This window comes from Thermobia domestica, chromosome 9, assembly GCF_964235325.1.
Source record: "Thermobia domestica chromosome 9, izTheDome1.hap1.1, whole genome shotgun sequence".
NCBI lineage: Eukaryota > Metazoa > Arthropoda > Insecta > Zygentoma > Lepismatidae > Thermobia > Thermobia domestica.
The window spans coordinates 141,757,912-141,780,388 of NC_137462.1; the positions used below are offsets into that span (position 1 = coordinate 141,757,912).

Sequence of the window (22,477 nt, forward strand, 5' to 3'; positions counted from 1 at the left end):
GCAGACGTAATATTTAAACGGTTTCAACGTTTTTGCACTGTTTGCATGGTGATAGATCATCAGCTATTGATGATCGAAACTTGTATATTTTGGTTTTGGTCCCGTGGTGCTCAACACAATTCAATATTACGTGTTACAACGCACAATGACTTCCTTGCATTCCTCTTTTGTGACTCTCTCTTGCCATATACATCCCCTGTCATGCTATTTACAGCATCCAGACATGGGTAAACGTAGATTATACCACCAAAACCGAATATTGATAAGAGGCAATTTTGTTCAAGTAGTCGGTTCTTGATTTTTGTGTAAGTTACAGCTTTGTTTGTTTGTTTGTTTTGTGTGTGTGTGTGAGTGAGAGAGAGATATATATATATATATTATGGAAAACATGTCAACCTATCTTCTGATCTAAGAAATCCATTTGCCTGAGTGTGCAGCATCCAAATCCCACGCATATTCGTGATTTTACACACAAACCGAATATTAATGTGGGGACAATTCTCCCACATTAATATAAATAAATGTAAGGATGTTTGGCGGCCAACTCCTACGAGACGGCTGAACTGATTTTGATTATTTTTGGTACATGAGTGGACCATGCTCTATTTTAGGTTTTTATTACATTAGTTTCCTCGAGAGGGAGAAAACGCTCCCAACAACGCATTCCAATGCTAACGTGTGGGGTAACATTGGACGGCAATGTATTAATTTTGACTATTTGAATTACATAGCAACCAGTTTTCTCGTTCTTTTGAACACATTCACACCTTATTTCTAGAATTTTAATGTGAGAATTTCTGTTATTCTTTAAATATGCAACTATGAGATTATTAACTAAGAAAGTAATAATGATTGGGACTTCGAGCGGGAAGTGTTGTAAACATTGGCATATAGTATTGTTCCCTGAGCCAAACTAACTAAAAATCGGCTACAGTGTAGTGTGTGGCAATGACACATCGTGCTTTTTTTTTTTCTTGTAGGTAGATAATGTTTACGCTACTTTTACGGGGTACGATTTCTAAACCACAACAGCAGGATTTTCCAAACATGGCTGCAAAGCTGCAGCGGTAACAGTCGTGAAAGAAATAATGTATTCTCTTTGAGTTTGAAGTCGCTCAAACTTTTGTCGCGCAACACGATTGCAAAACTTGTAATGCATGAAAGGGCTGTAGAGATTATTTTTTGTATTGATCGAACATTTCCACAAGGGTAATATAACAAATATAACTTTAAAGGAGTAAAATCAGAATGGATTAAATGATTGAATCCAGTGTTGTGTAACAAAGAATTGCGTTCTACAAATTATGCTGAATAAGAAGTTTTGGTCAACAATACAATCCTACCTATGGATTATAGCCTTGAGCTTTGGAAAGGAAGAAAGATCCTTTTTCTTGAAGGAAGAGTAGAGGTGATAGTATTTACTCCATGATTAAGGGTGTTTTTCAAATATTTATTTGTTGGAAGTTTTGCGTCCCTTTTCTGAGTAGCGAGGCTATATAAGACGTGGATTTACAACGTTCCGAGAATCAACAAGAATAATGCCTTTTTATTTTACGTGGTTGAGTGATAGCTTATGTATCAGTAATTAATCCAGTGTTTAGTGCTTGAATATTTTTGCACTATCCAGTGTTTTCGATTCTATATGTAGAAAAAACCAAAAACTGTAATATAGGTAGTTATGCGATTTTTTTAAAGCGATATCGCATCGCAGTTTGCGATGCAAAAACGTGGAAATGCAATACAAATTGAAAAAATGCCTCGACTTTGGGTTACAAAATAGTTTTCCACTCTGTCTTCCCTTCGTCAGTTTGTTGCTAATGGGTCATCCTCCAGAACTTCTCATGTTTCGGGTCATCGTATCCTTGTTTCTGAGTGGTGTGTAATAATAATAAAAAAAAGTCCCTTGAAAAAACGGCGCATTGGCAGCAAAGAAAACAAGTTCAAACTCTATTGGACCTAACCAATATATAGTGTAGCATGAATGGGTCTTGGATATGGTTAACAAAACTCAGAAGTGCATATAGTAGATCACTGAAACAGTAACGGCATTATTCTGCGTCAAAAATACAGAAAAATATGATCATCTTTCTCTGTCTTTTCTTTTCGCTTTTGAGTTTAACGTCCCGTTCAGTAGGAAGGCTATATGAGACGTGGATCTACTGATTACGTGGAATCCGAACCACATGAGCTCCCGCCGGGAATCGAACCCGGGTCTCCCACGCCAAAGGCGCGTACACTAACCGCTTAGCCAGGAAGGAGCTCTTCTTTTCGCTTTTCGTTTGAAGTACTGATATAGCGGATGTCTTTTACGCCCCTTGTTAAAGCGAGCCTACAGTATATGCAAGATTTCTTCTCGCGAGACTTCACGAACCTAACTCAAAAAAACATCCCGACCAATGGATATCTCTCGATATATCTACAGGGTGTTTGAAAACAACAACAACAACGTTTGAGAGATGATTCCTGACACCAAGATAAGACGAAAAGTATTGTCGGGGCCGGTGGCAGGAGGCGATCAGAACTTTTGCGGCCACTGGTGAGGGAGTCCCACCACAGGTCACGAACATAAAAAGAGATTATTAGCGACAATATCTCTACCAAAGGTAGCCGAAATCAAACTAACAGAATAATTAATAAAGGACCACGGAAGGTCTCAAGAATATCTCTGACTTAGAGGGTTGCCTGACATTAAAATGTAATGGAGCTGAGCAGTCTGTGGGGCTTGGCAATTTATTAGTACGGTAAGGAGGAGGTCCGTCCTGTTCAAACAATGTCCGACTAACAAGGCTGTCGGCAAGGTGATTTGATAGGGAGAGAGAGAACAGGATGAGTGCCTATGTATGACAATAATTAATTACAAAATTCAAGCACGAGTTTACGAAATTATAAAGGAGCCTTGATCCGTGAATGTCCCGCAGGTAATTGCCAGCACTTTAGGGCAGTGGCGGCTCCAAAGGGGGGTCACTAGTTAACGTGAAGCCCACACAACCACGAGATTAATTAGCACACCAAAATAATAGACAACTAGGACTCGTGCAAAGAAATAAATATTTGTAGCGGGACGACAACTTAATAATTAGGCACGTATTATACAACAATGAATTTAAAAATAAAGCTAATGCAATGGAGACAGGATTATTAACACACTTAATGGACCTCAAATACATAAAACTTCACAAGACAAGGTCAGGCTTGGCTATACTTAAATAATTCAGCCTAATAACAATTTAATCGATAAAACAATAAAATGGAAGAGATAGTTATCGCTAACAACCTTAGTTGTAGAATCACTTTACACAAACGCTGATATCGGCTATTGGGTGCAAAGAAGTAGACGTGATTCTGAGTCGATGCGAGGAATCAAGATGCACAATTAAGATCACTAAAACAATTTAAATCACTCACCTCGCAATTGAACACCTACACAGATGAAAGAGTTCCAAGTGGCCTCTGGAGATATCGTCGAGTCCTGTATAAGTCCAGTTGAGCTTAGCGTGGTAACAAGATGTTCGCTGCGACCAAGAATTCCCAGAAGATGTCGGTATTGGTTCGAGCGGTAAAACCAACAAGATGCTTCCACTTCCTACGGAGAGTGAAGTTCTTTCTCCAATCGGAATTCTCACGGCGAATGCAGGAATAGTACTGGAGTCGCAGAACACACACAGAAGGGTGATGGTTCACTCAACTTCCCACTTCACAGAGGATAAAGAGTTCGGTCCTCAACAGGCGTGACTGGTGTAGTGGTTCACGTAGGAACCAGAGAACGAAAGAGATGTGATAATAATGACTTCGACGAACGGCTTCTTCGGAGGTACTTTCTGAGAGAATATGAGTAGGTGAGGTCGTACTTTGAAAACTTTAGATGGGCGTTTTAAATGACTGGAACGCCGAGTTAGAAGTAGTATGAATTTTATTGTAAGTTGCTTTTGTACAGCGCAGAAGAGTTGATAAGCAATAAGTTGTGATACATCAGAGGTAATTTTAGATGACGCATCAGTCTAGTGGCGTATGCGTGAAACTTGAGAGGGGTCAGAATATGACCAATGATAAAAGAGAAATAAGGGCAGTTCAATGAAGAGATCGAATTACGACTGCCTGCATGTAGTAGTAGTAAACTTACTAGAAACAAAGTCAGCACAGTAACAAAGTTCTTGCCGTATTGCACACACGAAATGAAAACAGAGATGGTCCTTGGTAGGAGAACGGAGATGACGGAGTTCTCCACTAATACAGTGTAATAACACCCTCTGATAATGCACTAAGTTCTTCTCTCTATGACTCTAACAAAGTCAGAGAAGAAACGCAAGTCCGGCGGGCGAAGGGCAGAAGCCTGAGCCCGAAGAGTGGGCCGGAGCCCCCGGCGACGAGCACGAAGCTCGTGCCTCGTAGACACTCAATGATTTCCCCCTGAGAACAGCTTGTACAGCTATTTTGTATTCAGGGAGTTTATTCACACGTTACGTACGTGGGAGTATAGTAGGGTGGTATCTTTCCAAAAGGGCGGATACTCGTGTGCAATGAAATTAGTCTTTACGTTTAGATTGGGTATTGATAATCTAAACGACTATTTAGGGTGTTAACTAGAATAGTCACGCATGCGCGTTATTACAAACAGTATAAGGCTTTAGCGTCATCTAGTACATAATATCCAAATTAAAAGTCAAAGGTTAATTTGATATTACAAAGAAAATCAGGCTTTATCCGGATTTTACAGGTTTCTTAATAGTTTCACAATGATACCAAAAATACAAGTGTTCCCAAGACACTTATTTTATACGGTGTCAAAATAGACATATTTAGTATTTTCGAAGTGTCAATTTCGGCGCCAAAATGTTAATTATACGTCTACCATGTTTTTGAGAACATCTGGGCTTAAACAGAGGACAATGAGAGTATTCAGAAAATAACATCAGACTCTCAGATAAGACACAAGGGTTAGATATTCCCTTGCACGTGCAGCGAATCGAAGGTTATAGGTTACCAATTCAGATCTGTTTCTCAAGATGCAAAGAGGGGAGAAAAAGATATGAGTTTCCTCTTACGAAACAACAGCTAACTTTAAGTATTCTTCTGGCTTAGTTATTCCACAGAAAGAACAAAATATAAAGAGAGAAATTTAACATTGACTAATACCTGCAATAATTACATGGCAATAAAGCAATTAAAAGGTTTTTAAAGAGTAATTATGAATTTAATAACAGTAAGAAAAGCAAAAAATTAGGTCGGCCCGAAGGCGCCTCAGGTCGGCCGCTACAGTCCTCCCGCGTAAAATAAAAAAAATAGACGAGGGAACGGAGGAATATTTTTTTTTGACTACTTGGGCTTAAATTTTTTAAAAAAAAATTAAGTGGCAATATTGTTTTAAACTTTAGAGTTGGCAACACTTTTTAACCTTTAGGATTGGCAACACTGCTTAATACTCATACATAGATATATTCAATTAAAATTTCTTAGTCCTAGTTGGCAACACTTACTAATTCTTTAAGTAAAGTTCATAAAGGTAAAACATTTTTTTGTTGCTTATACCAGCGAATATTATTTTATACACAATTATAGCTAAATAATCGAAGTACTTAAATCCATAAAGTAAAAACCCATTGAAATAATTATATAGTATTAGGTAACACCATAATTAAATAATGACACAGAAGTAGTGATATCAGTAGTACAGAAGTACTCGTTAAAATCCCAAAATAGCTTAAATATATATTTTTGTGTATATAAGAAGATATACGATTATCTAAAGGTCTAATACCTAGGTCATACCCAAACAATTAAAAGTTAAAGAAATGTTTATATATATACACCTATAACTAGAATTAAATATGAAAACCCAAAATTATTATTAAACTACGTTAATAAACAAAGTTATCATTAGACTACCAATTATTTAGATATAAAATCTCGATTGTGAGTGAATCACAAATTTAAGAAATTACTACATGGCTCTATCAATGGTTATATACGTATAATACAGAGAATTCCCTAGTTGGTACGATTTGTTCCTACATATTTACAAAACTAAGCTTTGTCTATAAAAATATACAAAGACTAACAAGGCCAATACAACCTGATTTCGTATAAATACACTATACCTATTAAAACACTATAGCGAGGGATAACATAAATGACTTCAATTATGTACAGTACACATTTAAAATATTTTTTTACTCAGTTTTTTTAGTTATTATTATTATAATACGAGTTCCTATATATACAAAGGATATACCTATATGTAAAGGAGATGGATGACCCATACTAAAATAATATAGTTAGATATTAAACCCAAGTAACATGCAATTATGCTTTACAAATCAATTATAACTACAAAGGAAGTATATATAGATAATAAATATTTACACGCATTTTTTTTTTTACTAATTTGCAATCATTAACGATAGTTGTATCCTTGACTTCTCTAGACATTCAAGGAACTGCACATTTCCTAAACGAAATTTCCACTAGGTATATATATAGAATTACTAAATTTAACAAAAGATTTGAATGACTTCTATATTATTACAAGTACAAGAATCAACTACCTAAAAATTCTAGAGATTATAAACACTACATAGAATCGCAAGACTACCGTATACAGAGTATAACTACATTAGTTAATGAAGTATTTAATTCATGATTTTTATTATTATTATTATTATTATTACTATATGTAAATTTTCTTTTTCTCTACGTTTTGTTTTTGGATACATTAATTAAAAATTTACACTTTATCACTTACTCCAAAATTGTCAAAACAAACCATTAAATATACGATAAGAAAGAGAGCCAGTTTGTTTTTATGTTCTTCTAGTCTTTACCAAAATTGGGTTACTGGGACTCCCTGAGGTCGAAGGTTATCCACTACCGGAGGGTAGTTGGGAATTGACGCTCAGATGTTTTCTATTCTTTTTTTTTTTTTTTTTTTTTTTGCTACTACACTCCACGCTGAGGTCAGGGTGGTGTGAAGAAAAAGAAATTATACTACAGCCCTGTCTGGTAAGGGTCTGGTTTTTCTTTAAACAGAGAACGGCCAAAAGAAGAATTTCTATGTTTCATACAAGCTTTCGAATGAAATGAAGGCTGATTTCTTTTAGCGCGAAAGGGATAACTAGAACATATATATATATATATATTTTAAACACTTTATAACATTCATCCCTTAAACAATTAGAATTCAGTACGGGACAGCGTATGAATGTTTCAAAATGAACCCTTTTTTAACGAGCATTTATATGGAACACGGCTCAATACAGGGTGTTCATAGACTAAATGGCAATTTTATAGTTACGTCTAAAATACCTGAATTATAATATGACGCAAACGACCAATATACAGATCAATTATTGTCTAAACTTTCAACATTTTCATTTAACAATATGCCAATTAACGCGTGGTTCAATATTATTGTTTAGTGACTATTGTCACGCAGTTGAACAGACGCTTAACAAAATCAATCAAATAAATCATCTCAATTTATAGAATGAACTACCACAAATAATTAATCAACGCAGTTGAACAGACGCTTAATAAACTTAATCAAATAAATCGTCTTAATTTATAAAATGAACTGCTACAAATAATTAATCGATAAGAGAGGTAGAGTTACAATATAGAATTTTAAATCAACATATATTTAATTGTACTCTTCGCACAGAGGTACTTCGCTTTTACGTCATTTTATTAACAAAGGAACCAATATAATTGAAGTACTGACGTTTAGAAATTAACAATGAATTTAAATATAACTTCAGGCAATTATCTTATTGCCTTACTATGATAACAACTACCTTTTACAGTAAAATATTGATATCATTCAATTGGTAGGTCTTAATTTCAACCTGGATGTTCACCAAAATTCATATTAATTATAACATATAGTAGATATCAAAATACAGTTATCATAGGCATTATAACGCATAATATATCAAATGCCATTATCATATTTATTATAATGTATATTCACGTTAGAATATTATTAGAATTACAGCTTAAAATGTCTATTCCTAGTAAATACAATAATCAATATATCCAAATGATAAAAATAGAATGTGCCACAATCTTATAGAAATACAATCGAACGGGAATAGACTATAATTACTTAAATACATTTAAGAACAATTAATACAATTCAACGAGAATTCCTTACAGGAGACATGATGTCGACTCTTAGATACAAATTAAGTTGGCACTCGGACGGCAGGAGGCAAGAGAGGTATAATAAAGATTACTTTTAGCCTATCTTCTAATATTAACTCATATGACCCTGGGACTTACATTTACTTCACATTTATTCATAATTTTAACTTTGAGGAATTTAACCGCGTATTTACATTTTAGAGACCTTTTGGGATATCTATACGCACAAAAGAACGATTTATCATTTCAAATAGGAGACAAGAAAGAGTTTATATGCAATTACAAAGTGATCAATAAGGCACTTATTTACTAAACAGGGCGGCTGTATTTGACATTTAGGCCCGATAAGAATTTTATTCTAGAAAATAACTCGATTCCTGGACTTGCGAAAGCATTTCTTTTACTCATGATATTATAACATCACTAATTTACTCGGAAGCTAGAAAACATAACAATACTTGATACATTGGACAAGCGAATTTAATTATCTCTTCGGACAACCTTAGATTTTCTTAAGGGCTCGTGCTTGGTCTCATTAGGGAGCAAGAGTGCTCAAAAGGATTAGGTCTACACAAACGCACCTTTGATTAGATTAGGCACTCGCGAGCAAGAACATTTATGACCATTTAAATGCAACATTAGCTTCCATACTTATCATTACCATCTCGAAAAGCACATAATTAAAACTTTGACACAATAGGGTGTCTTTCGAACGAAACACTGGGCTTCCTTCCGAAAGAACCAAACATTCTCTGGCCGTTCGTTAGTAAACTGAACGATAATAAACAGCTGCGGGACCTAGGGGGTCCATAGCGACCTGGGATGTAATAGGAGGGTCCCGTACCTTTAAGGGGGTAAGCCTTCTCAAAGATCCGGCTTAACATCCTTACAATTACGCGGACGCACCATTATACAATAAGGTCGATATAACAGAGGATCAACATTAGAGATTGCGCGATTCTCAGCTAATACAAGCGATAGAAACAAGCGGCAATTCTCTGAACGACCAATGTACGCTTTGGGGCTGATAATTATAGTTAATTATCACGTTTGATGGAATTGGTACAATAAGATCGATTCAACGGAGTATAAACATCAGAGATTGCACAATTCTCAGCTAATACAAGCGATAGAAACAGGTGGCAATTCTCTGAACGACCAATGTACGCTTTGGGGCTGATAATTATAGTTAATTATCACGTTTGATGGAATTGGTACTCCTTTTAGGAAAGGGAATTGACACATCCTAACCTAATCTAGACTCCATGAATTACTGCTGGAACAAGGGAGAGGTATGTTCACTGTCTCAATATTTTCTGACAGGGTGTCTCCCAACGATACGTTCCAAAATTAGATAGCTCGCTAAAATTTACAAAATAATTACACAACTCGAGGCATTAGCGCTCGGCAAGGAATAGCAAAATTAATAACAATACTACAGAGCACGGTTTTACGTCCTGAACAAATGAAATTATTAACACAATGACTACGGTCGAATTTATTGTGACCGGAAAGTAATAAATTTATAGATAATTCAACTTCTAACATAATGAATAAGAAAAGATTCATTGATTAATAATGTCTACTAATAAATTATTTAAACGTCTCCTTAATTAATAACAATAGCTAAACACAAACGGAATTGTTAGGATTAGTCTTTCTACTACATTAAGTTCACGTATTTCTTCCTTAATAAAACAGCCTTACACTGGCAATTAAAATTTACAAGAGCTTTATTAAAATTACAAAACTTTGATGCCATGGACTTCAAAAAGCAATAACGCATATCCTAATAATTTACGCTCTTATCATTCAATCAAAATACAAGGGACTTCGCGGTCTTAGAATACAGGGTACTATACGTCAGGGGTGTCCCACATTAGTGTTGTCTTTATTCAAACACGACTTAAAATAATAAAATAACGAGTTAGGCTTAATATTACAACAACTTATTAAGAATGGTCTCTACTTAAAACAAATTACTAAACTGAATTTATTGCCCTTTTAAACTTTCAATCTTGGTATACTTAATTCTCTCATAATTAACAAAAGCACGTCCATTCATAAACAATAAAATTAAATTGGCCTCCAAGAAGATTTTTAAAATAATTTGAAACTTCAAAATCGCAATAATGAATCTCATTATGAACTTTTACTGAGAAACGAAACATATTAAGGCTTTAGTTCGCATAGTTCGTGTAAGGAATCTCTTTAGCACCTAACATAATATCTAATTTACCACTAACGCTGAGAAGCCAGTCGGGGAAAGATCAAGAATTTACCCACAATCAAAGAACTAACAACGCGTGAGTATAAGGACTCACAGAATGAAAATTTCAAAATAAATTTCAAAATTTCAATGATGTTTGTTTTGACTGACTTGTTCATTAATTACACAAGCAGAATTTGAATACTTGGAGTTCCTACACCAGCCTTGCGACTGATGATTCTTGAAATGAATCTCGCGAAAATCCATTGCAAGAATCGAACTCAGAATACGTTGAGAAGCTTTGAATACAGAACGGAATAGCTTTCATCTCGATAGGTGAAGAAGAAAGTATCCGTCCCGCATTTGGCGCCATAAACCTTCTCAAGGTATTGTGTTGATATTTTTCCCTACAGTTTTTTTTTGAATACTAATGCATTACACAACCGAGGAACGCTAACCAACACACTTCCTTTTTTTTTCGCTCTTTCTTTTTCTTTTTCTTTTTGTTTTGTTTTGCCCAGCTGGGGAAACTAACAGAGAACAGATGTTTTCTCTCTGTGTTGAAGAAAAAGGAACGAACTATTCTTTTGATATATGGACTGTTTCTTTTTCCTTCCCTCATTGACTTCTCTAGAACAAGCAAAATGATAGTTAAGCTTTCAGGGTAGAAGGGGGCATTTGCCCAACGCAACATATCAACACAAAATGTTTACTTTTAGATTTAAATTTCAAGCAAATTAATAGGAAACCTATCATTTCAACTCACACAATTGAGCATTAAATTATACGAAACTCATTTAGAATATAAATGTGACCCTAAGCAAACTACTTAACACAAATGAAAGTAATAATATAAATAACTCCTGCTTTGTCATTTACAAAAGCAACATAGGATTATATAAACCAATACCAATTAACACATTATTAGATGACGAGCTAATGATCGAATCTCACCGCTGAAACACCAAATTTATGTCGGGGCCGGTGGCAGGAGGCGATCAGAACTTTTGCGGCCACTGGTGAGGGAGTCCCACCACAGGTCACGAACATAAAAAGAGATTATTAGCGACAATATCTCTACCAAAGGTAGCCGAAATCAAACTAACAGAATAATTAATAAAGGACCACGGAAGGTCTCAAGAATATCTCTGACTTAGAGGGTTGCCTGACATTAAAATGTAATGGAGCTGAGCAGTCTGTGGGGCTTGGCAATTTATTAGTACGGTAAGGAGGAGGTCCGTCCTGTTCAAACAATGTCCGACTAACAAGGCTGTCGGCAAGGTGATTTGATAGGGAGAGAGAGAACAGGATGAGTGCCTATGTATGACAATAATTAATTACAAAATTCAAGCACGAGTTTACGAAATTATAAAGGAGCCTTGATCCGTGAATGTCCCGCAGGTAATTGCCAGCACTTTAGGGCAGTGGCGGCTCCAAAGGGGGGTCACTAGTTAACGTGAAGCCCACACAACCACGAGATTAATTAGCACACCAAAATAATAGACAACTAGGACTCGTGCAAAGAAATAAATATTTGTAGCGGGACGACAACTTAATAATTAGGCACGTATTATACAACAATGAATTTAAAAATAAAGCTAATGCAATGGAGACAGGATTATTAACACACTTAATGGACCTCAAATACATAAAACTTCACAAGACAAGGTCAGGCTTGGCTATACTTAAATAATTCAGCCTAATAACAATTTAATCGATAAAACAATAAAATGGAAGAGATAGTTATCGCTAACAACCTTAGTTGTAGAATCACTTTACACAAACGCTGATATCGGCTATTGGGTGCAAAGAAGTAGACGTGATTCTGAGTCGATGCGAGGAATCAAGATGCACAATTAAGATCACTAAAACAATTTAAATCACTCACCTCGCAATTGAACACCTACACAGATGAAAGAGTTCCAAGTGGCCTCTGGAGATATCGTCGAGTCCTGTATAAGTCCAGTTGAGCTTAGCGTGGTAACAAGATGTTCGCTGCGACCAAGAATTCCCAGAAGATGTCGGTATTGGTTCGAGCGGTAAAACCAACAAGATGCTTCCACTTCCTACGGAGAGTGAAGTTCTTTCTCCAATCGGAATTCTCACGGCGAATGCAGGAATAGTACTGGAGTCGCAGAACACACACAGAAGGGTGATGGTTCACTCAACTTCCCACTTCACAGAGGATAAAGAGTTCGGTCCTCAACAGGCGTGACTGGTGTAGTGGTTCACGTAGGAACCAGAGAACGAAAGAGATGTGATAATAATGACTTCGACGAACGGCTTCTTCGGAGGTACTTTCTGAGAGAATATGAGTAGGTGAGGTCGTACTTTGAAAACTTTAGATGGGCGTTTTAAATGACTGGAACGCCGAGTTAGAAGTAGTATGAATTTTATTGTAAGTTGCTTTTGTACAGCGCAGAAGAGTTGATAAGCAATAAGTTGTGATACATCAGAGGTAATTTTAGATGACGCATCAGTCTAGTGGCGTATGCGTGAAACTTGAGAGGGGTCAGAATATGACCAATGATAAAAGAGAAATAAGGGCAGTTCAATGAAGAGATCGAATTACGACTGCCTGCATGTAGTAGTAGTAAACTTACTAGAAACAAAGTCAACACAGTAACAAAGTTCTTGCCGTATTGCACACACGAAATGAAAACAGAGATGGTCCTTGGTAGGAGAACGGAGATGACGGAGTTCTCCACTAATACAGTGTAATAACACCCTCTGATAATGCACTAAGTTCTTCTCTCTATGACTCTAACAAAGTCAGAGAAGAAACGCAAGTCCGGCGGGCGAAGGGCAGAAGCCTGAGCCCGAAGAGTGGGCCGGAGCCCCCGGCGACGAGCACGAAGCTCGTGCCTCGTAGACACTCAATGATTTCCCCCTGAGAACAGCTTGTACAGCTATTTTGTATTCAGGGAGTTTATTCACACGTTACGTACGTGGGAGTATAGTAGGGTGGTATCTTTCCAAAAGGGCGGATACTCGTGTGCAATGAAATTAGTCTTTACGTTTAGATTGGGTATTGATAATCTAAACGACTATTTAGGGTGTTAACTAGAATAGTCACGCATGCGCGTTATTACAAACAGTATAAGGCTTTAGCGTCATCTAGTACATAATATCCAAATTAAAAGTCAAAGGTTAATTTGATATTACAAAGAAAATCAGGCTTTATCCGGATTTTACAGGTTTCTTAATAGTTTCACAATGATACCAAAAATACAAGTGTTCCCAAGACACTTATTTTATACGGTGTCAAAATAGACATATTTAGTATTTTCGAAGTGTCAATTTCGGCGCCAAAATGTTAATTATACGTCTACCATGTTTTTGAGAACATCTGGGCTTAAACAGAGGACAATGAGAGTATTCAGAAAATAACATCAGACTCTCAGATAAGACACAAGGGTTAGATATTCCCTTGCACGTGCAGCGAATCGAAGGTTATAGGTTACCAATTCAGATCTGTTTCTCAAGATGCAAAGAGGGGAGAAAAAGATATGAGTTTCCTCTTACGAAACAACAGCTAACTTTAAGTATTCTTCTGGCTTAGTTATTCCACAGAAAGAACAAAATATAAAGAGAGAAATTTAACATTGACTAATACCTGCAATAATTACATGGCAATAAAGCAATTAAAAGGTTTTTAAAGAGTAATTATGAATTTAATAACAGTAAGAAAAGCAAAAAATTAGGTCGGCCCGAAGGCGCCTCAGGTCGGCCGCTACAGTATAGACCAACTTGGGTGCACAAACGCTTCCTTTCGGAATTATAAGCTGCCGAAAACATGAACAATTGACATTTAAAGGTCCATAGCTCCAAAACTATGGGACCTACCGTGTGTGCTTCCACAATTTTTATAGAGGTAGTTGGTGAGTACTTCAAATTATATGCTCGTAGCCAAACTCCCTATATAAAAATTATTGCGTGAGTGCCTTAGAATTCTGAAACATGTATTTTTGGATAGCGCATATATTACTTCCTAAGTAAAGCATTGACCCGACTACAATAGGTCCCATAGTTTTGGAGCTATGGATCTTTAAAGTTCATTGTTTCATGTTTTCGGCAGCCTGTAACTCCGAAAGGAAGCATTTGTGCACCCAGATAGGTCAATATTTTTCGTCCTATCTCGGTGTGAGGAATCACCTCCCAAACGTTGTCGGTGTTGTTTTGAAACACCCTATATATATATATATATATATATATATATATATATATATATATATATATATATATATATATATATATATAGAGAGAGAGAGAGAGAGAGAGAGAGAGAGAGAGACTCACTCACTCTCTGGCTCTTTGTGTGTGTGTGCGTGCCTGAAGAAAGAACAGCCAATGCGTTGCAATTGTTGAATTTGCCGCTGTGGTAAAATTCTCATTTTGCTAAACTTATAGTATAATAAGATATAAAGTTTGTCCAACAATGAGCGGGGAATCCAAAGAAAAGCAGTAAACTCTGAAATTCCCCTATAGCTTCTTCCCGAAATTAATTGCAGATTTCCAATTCGAAGTCATTTTCGCTTTGAGTTTAGTAGTGACACAGTTCTTGTTCTTTGAGTCGAGGAAGCGTATTTTGTTTCGAAGTGCGGGAGTACAGGGCCCCATCATCTCATAGAGGCAGTAATTTTTTGTTGGTGTAGATCTTTCCGAATTACTGGTCTCAGCTGTTGTTTTCATCCTTGTGAGAAAGGCGAAAAACAGTATCAGTGTTCGATATAGTACTTTTAAGAACTGGAAAACCGATTTGGATTCGCGCGGTGTTTGGTTAAAGTGTGAATTACGAGATGGAAATGAAAATGGTTTATTGTGATCTGTGTCGCAAGAATGACAACTTTCTTCGTGGTATCCGTAATTTTTCATTTATTGACGGCATTACGGATAGTGCACTAAAGAAGATAATTGCGTGAAACACTCAAAATCTGAAATGCAGCTATTTCAGTAAATAACGCCAAGAAACCAAAAACATTTCAAGATTTTTTTTTCTAAGACTCCAGTAGGGTGAGCTATAGCATCCGTAAGTGATGTAAGATTGAAACGCATAGAGAAACTTACTGACATTACGTACCTCTTAGCACAAGAAGAGATGGCATTTAATAAATTTTCCAAGCTGATACAACTTGAAAAACTGCATGGTGCTGATTTAGGTGATACCTCAACGTGAATAAATGCGAAGAATTTACTTCTTGTATCGCAGAAGACATGAATAACCTAAAAGGTAGCTTGGCAAATGTTATTTTATTTATTTATTTATTTTACTATTTGTTGTGATGTGTCCACAGACGTTAGTAAAACTGAAAGAGAAATTATTTTTTTGATTTATGTAGATAGTGAAAGTTGCAAGGTGGAATTAAAGTACTTGAAAATAGCTGAATTTCCCCATAGTTCCGCTGCAGGAGTTCTAAATTCCATAACAGATTTTTGCAGAGCTCGGAATCGAAAATTATAGTAATAAACATGTTGGGTTTTTGGCAGACGGTGCTCCCGTTAATCTGGAGTCTAGAAAGGATGTAGCAACGAAATTGAAGAAAAATTGCCCTTAGTTGCCATATTCATCGCTTAGAACTTGAGTATTAAGGACTGTGTCAAATCGATCTACCTTTCAAGAGATACTTACTAGGGAAGTTTGCGAGGTGTTACTCTGACTTCATATCGATACTATGGTCATCGACTCGTTTTTACATATGAAGCAATTACACAAACGGAGAAATCCTCGATCGCAAACGTGTTTAAATTACGAGCGTTAACATTTCAAAATTGAACAGATTTTGCAAAAAGTTTGAAGTGACTATTTTTTGAGATTTAAGCTTCAATTTTGGTATTGGGGGTTTTCTTGGGTGCCCAGCACAGTGGTGAGATGAAAACGTACGCATTTTGCAAGATAAGAGCACTTATTAGGGAGGAGGTGAAGGGTAATAGCGTCTTACAACTTGGAAATTGCCTCTTGTTTGGCACACCGGGTCGGTAGCCTGATCAAATGTATTTGCCATTCCTATTCGACTGTATTTTCATTCAAATGTCACTTTCCTGTGTGGCCACCTTCAAATTGAACGATGACATTTGTCTCCGAAACGCTTGGTCACTGAACTAACGTGAACGGGACTACGAACCCAGTCGGTCTCTGTTTATGCATTGTGGAAAACGGTGTTTCAATATGTAATCGCTAGCCTTTTTTTAGTTTCAACGGATTTAAATGGCGATTGTCGGAAAATAGTGAACAAACTTCAGGGGATATTTTACGATATTCGGCGATAAATGTGATCAAAAAACAAATAATCGGCTAGCGACAAAGTATGCAAACATCAGTTTTCTTCAGAATAAAAGTCACCTTGTTCACAGCTTTGAGCACACATTCCCGCTAAACTTTTTTTTTTTTTTAATTTGCCCTATTTTGTCCCTGAACATCACCAAATATTCCCTGGAGTTTGACCAATATATTCTCATAATCGGCATCCGCGGCCGGCCGCTCTGGCGCTGCGCGATCTGTTTGAAGCGCCAATTTCGTGCGATTTATCACGAATGAAATGCCGGTGGTGAAAACTGATATTCGTATTCACTGTCAGTGCCAACCTGTGGTGGATAATTTAACAATAAACTTATTTTTGTTTTCCACATATTATACTATGTTATGCGAAAAGTGCAAAATTTTTGCTGGACAGCTGATCTGGGCAAAACAACACACTGATGACAGAGCCTCTTGAGAAAATATCGGTTTCACTCTTACCTACAAAAGGCAAGAACATAGCAATATACATTATCACAAGGTTAATTATGAATAACGTGACGTTCTTCATTGAATTTCGCACGCCTGGCAAGGCGTTTCGGAGACAAATGTCATTGTTCAATTTGAAGGTGGCCACACACAGGAAGGGGATATTTGAATGACTAGGGATAGCAAATACATTTTTAGCTTATTGATCCGGTGTGGCAAACAGGAGGCAATTCCCAAGTTTGTAAGGCACAATTACCCTTCATCCCCCCCCCCATAAGTGTCCTTGTCTTGCAACCTGCGTATGTTTTGACCTCATCACTGTGCTGGACACCCAAGGAAACCCCCCAATAGCAAAAATGAAACATCTATCTCAGGAAAGGATTGCTTCAAACTTTTCGCAAAATCTGTTCAGTTTTGAACTTATAACGTTCGTAATTCAAACGCGCTTGCGATCGAGGATTCTCAGTTTGCGTAATTGTTTCATATGTAAAAACGAGTCGATTGACCATAGTATCGATATGAAGCCAGAGTAACATCTCGCGACCTTTCCTACAGTAGCGTACGCAGGAATTTATTTCGGGGGACCCAAACTCAATATGAGGGTATTTTATATTAAAATTCCTAAAATTGCACCTAAAATTAGACTAAATTTACACAAAAGCCGAAATTTCAAGGGGGGGGGGGAAGCCGGACCCCCAGGACCCACACCTTGCGTACGTCCCTCCTTTTCTAGTTAGTTCTTTACAGGAAGTGCTTTTATTGTAGAAGCCTCAGTCGTTTAGCTCAGTTTCGGGAGTTGGCAGTGTCAATAGGAGATGGAAATTTTTCAGTGCCACTATGGTAGAAGGGGTGCGATGGGTTTCTCACAAAAAAGCAAGCTCTGGATCTTCTGACCAAAAACTATGGAATTATTGTGAATCAACTCGAAACATTTGCTACTCAAAATTCATCTTATCAAATCAGTGGTTCGAAAAGTTAAATCGGCAAAGTTTATTGTGTGGGTACTATTTTTAACGAAGCAACTTTCCTAAATCCTTTCATGCGTTGCAAGGGGATGAAATTGACATGTTATACGTAATGACTCTTCTTAAACGTTTATACACCTCTCTAAATATGAAATCCGGTACTTTCTCTGAGCCTCTTAAAATTTTATTCTTTGAAACAGTTGAAAGGAACTCAGAATCCGACAATTTGAAATTTGAAGGGATAGCGTTGACAAAGCCTTCTTCCGTTGAAGCCTTTAAAAGAAGTTACAAAGATTTTGATAGATCTGCACAGTGTTTACAGTAGGTTTTCGGACTTGCACGAAAATAATCTGATCAGAAATGGTATGAAAATCTTATTTGATAAAGTATGGGTAAGAAAGGAATGTGAACTTTCGAACTTGAAGTAGATGAAATCATTTTCTTGTGCAAGCATTATGAAAGAGTACTAGTTAACAATGGAGTGTTAATTGACAGAATTCCTTATGAATGGGCACACTTCAAGATTTTTTGGTGCGCTAATATGAGATATTTGTCGGGGAGACGAGAATTTATGAAAAAATGAACGAAAACTGAACGGTGAGAAAATTACCTGGAAAGAATTTATCCCCGAGATTACTATCTCTCGTGATTTTTTAAATGGAAAAATGGCATGACATATATTGTACGTTTGTTAATATAACATTTAATTATGAAATATAAACAAAATTGCCTAAATCGTCCGTAAACTCACCCCAACAGCACACTAGCCCTCCTGCATTTTCCCCAAAGAAACTACTTATAGGGTTGTTAATGAAATATTTATGAAAAATAATAATAATAAAAAAAATGTATTTTCACCTTTCAGTGAACTTTTTTTAAGTAGAAAAATAATTCGAAGGGGAAAAAACCTTTGAATATCTTATACAAACCTTAAGTTTAATATTTGGTTCAGATGTGTCGAATGGTTTGGCCTCTGGGCGAGTGTACATCAGGACGGACAGACATAGAAAAATAACTTTTTTCCATTTGTAAAGGCCATAGGTGGTAGATAAGGCTACATATAGCCTTAACCTCGACATGTAAAATATTGTTACAATTTACAGTTTTATTGAAATTACATCGTAACCGATTTCGTTCCTTCATGATGATTATTATATTTTTATTATTGTAATAAAACATTCCAAATATTATTTAATTTCAAATTTTCCTCTCGGTTTGATGTACTATCTCACAATTTTATTTTACTCTTCTTTTAACAACCTTGTCTTAAGGTTAATAAATGGAAATAAAATTACGGTAGCACATTGAACAGAGAGGAAGGTTCGAAATTAAGTGATATTTGGAGTGTTTAATTATAGATGAACGAAAATAATTTAAAAAACTAGTTATAAACTTGAATGGAACCGTAGATTTTGACAATATTTGTTTCATATTGAAAAGTAAAATTATAGAAAATTAATTATAATAATTGTACAAGTCCCTAAATTAGTAGAATTCTGATGATGAACGCAGTCGGTGAATTTTAAACGTGGATGAAATACCGAACATTAATTCTGTGGCTTGGGTCTAAAAGGGCCAATGTCATCATCTTTTGGCAAAAACGAGATATTCTTCAATTTTAACGTCTATAAATGGATGCTTTCTTGTGCAAGAAGAGCAAATGTCAACACGAAATAGTTTGGAATATATACACCATTCATATTAACATTTGCTTTTCTTGCACAAGAAAATATCCATTTATAGGTGTTAAAATTTGACGAATATCTCATTTTTGCCGAAAAGTGACATTGGCCCTTTTAGACCCAAGCCACAGAATTAATTACACGCATCTCCTTAAAAATTATGTTGAATATATAACACAAGTACTTATTTTCAGAGCGAGAGTCTCGGCTTCAGTTGTCATGGAAGCTCGTGCTCGGAATTCAACATTAAACTGTAGGTCTCTGTCTCGTATAATCTTGCTGCTGAAAAGGTACTAACAAATTTGATCCAGATATGGAAAGCAGATAAATTTCTGATACAAAACTCATTCATATTTACTTCATTTGTTATGTAAATAAGTGGTTGAAAGTCAAAATTCTAAAATGTACTTATAGCAATGCACAATAAGATAACTAATTATGAAAAGATATTCAAATCAGTATCAGATGGAATATGATTTTATGCTTTTAAAAAATAAAACACCATGTTAAGATTTGTGTGCATGTTATTATTTAATTATAGAATACAATATTACAATAATTGGTGTCATGTATATCACCAGTGTTAAAATTTGACACCATTTATAGTTGAACATTACGAACACATTCATAAAACCATGCATCCTTCACTTACATACATGGGAACAATCAGAACATTCATGAACATACAAAAACACAACGTAATTAAAATAACATAATCTTCTAACATACATGAACTCATATTTCGTTTAAGGTAACTAATACATTACAAATGAACATTTGTACACACCTAAAATATATAACTACAAATATAAACAATTTCACTGGATGACGCAGTGCACAGAACAACCCAAATTCAAGCATCAAAAAGACATCAATCGATTTCAGTGAAATTGTATACGATATACAAAAATAAAACTTCTCCAACAAGGCGGATTACAATTAAAAAGTTCTACATATTTGCAAGAGAAGCTACAAATAATGCTTGACGGATTGTTTGTTTATATGATTTTAACGGGATTGCATTGCAAATCACAATTCAATTCAGTTGTTTTCTCCTTTAAAAGAAGAAAATCACAGGGCACTGCTGTAGCTGCCGCAATTAGCAGACCATCCATTGCATCACACTCATATCCCTGCCACCAGTCGAAATTAGTCTGGTGTCATCTTGTAGGAAGTTTACACTGGTTACGTGACTGCTATGAGCTCCATATGTATGACATAAGGACTGGAAGAAAAAACAATAAAATATCAAAATTTTACGTTTATTAAGAAAAAAATGCTGAAAGATTATAAATATGAGGGTGGTCAGTTTTAATCTTTCCACTGAAATATCTCGGCAATGATGCAACGTAGAAAAAAATATTAGAGGAAAAGTTCTATATTTTGAAAGGAGAAATCCAATTCTATCAAAATTACCTCCCCTGCCCCTACTTTTGATTGCAGATTCGGATGTTACTCAACAAAATACGTATGGTTTGTCTGAGACATTTTCTTGTACAAATAATAGAGGCACTATAATGAGTAGAAATAAGAGGAACTTAATTTTAAATGATAACACTCGTGATGCGGAAAAAAGACAACTTTTATGCGAAGCAAGTTTTCGAATAATGCAGTTTTTTGAAGTCACAAATGTGTAAATTTGTCAGCTGCTGTCTACACGATGTTTATTTGATGCCTTTTCTTCGTGAGTCCCGTATCAACACGCCGTAGCCTCCCGTAGCCTCTCACGTATCAACAAAATTGACAAAATCTATTGCACATTTTGTTCAACAACATTTCCATTTGCGTAAATACATGGATCAATTCTACGAAAATGTGTTACAGTTTTCAATAAAACATTCCGTAGGATCTGTGCACAAGCTAATCGAATTCTTTCATCAGATCCTCGTAGTAGATTTGCGTTCACATACATCCTTCAGATATTTCCAGAGATAAAAGCCTAGTAAGTTTAAAGCTGGGAATCGTGCAAGCCATAATGCTGATCCGTTTTTTCCAATCTATTCTTCACTAAAACGCGTATTCAAGCACTGCACTATTCTTTAGCTCCATCTAATTGAATTCACATTCTTTGTCTTGTCTGTAAGTCCATATCCTCATGAGAAGTGGTAATTGATATCTGAGGCATTCCAGAAAAGATTCCTCTCACATTTCCATCGAAAAGTATCGACCAATTAGATAACCATTTGCAATTCCACACCATTGATACTACCTCGATGGCATCTATTGCCCTATGCCAACGAAGACTGATATCTAATCAGCACTGACACTTGCACATATTGAGTTCGCCAGTACTTCGAAATATAGCTTCGTTTCCGTGCAGGGATAGCCCATTCCTGAAAGCCCAAATAGCTGTTCACAGGCGAGGAATAAACTTAGTGGCAACACGTCTCATTTGCAAATCCTCAGTCAAAATCTGCTGGCACGAGCTTCAACTTCTGTTCTGAAATTTCGTCAATCGTGAAAGGACGATTTTTTGAAATGAAGATTCCCAGAACGAGCATGACCTTCAATATCTCACCCCGTTTAAATCGCCCAAACAACTCAACTTCTGTGCTACTCATAGCATCCTTTTTGAAAGTCTAAACATTTGGTAAGCTTCCGTTGCCGATTTTCCAAGCAGGAAGCAAAATTTCAAATATTCTGTTTCTTTAAATCTACCACAACGATTTCACAGGCGCCAAACGAAAACAGTTGAGAAAAACAACACTGCGATCTGTCCTAGTGGTGTTTTCTTAGGTGAACGCCGGCTACGGAATAGTAT

General features: G+C 36.1%; 1 protein-coding gene across 10 annotated transcripts in view; it reads right to left on the minus strand.

The window, feature by feature from the left end:
• Positions 1 to 20,222: 20,222 nt before the first annotated feature.
• LOC145695073 (echinoderm microtubule-associated protein-like 2) overlaps positions 20,223 to 22,477 on the minus strand; it is a 438,352-nt gene continuing 436,097 nt past the window's right edge. For all 10 annotated transcript variants that reach the window (XM_081771921.1, XM_081771922.1, XM_081771927.1 and 7 more), the window contains one exon: positions 20,223 to 20,941. In XM_081771921.1, the coding sequence (XP_081628047.1) occupies positions 20,816 to 20,941 (126 nt within the window). In that variant the 3' untranslated portion in view covers positions 20,223 to 20,815. The remainder of the gene's footprint in view (positions 20,942 to 22,477) is intronic.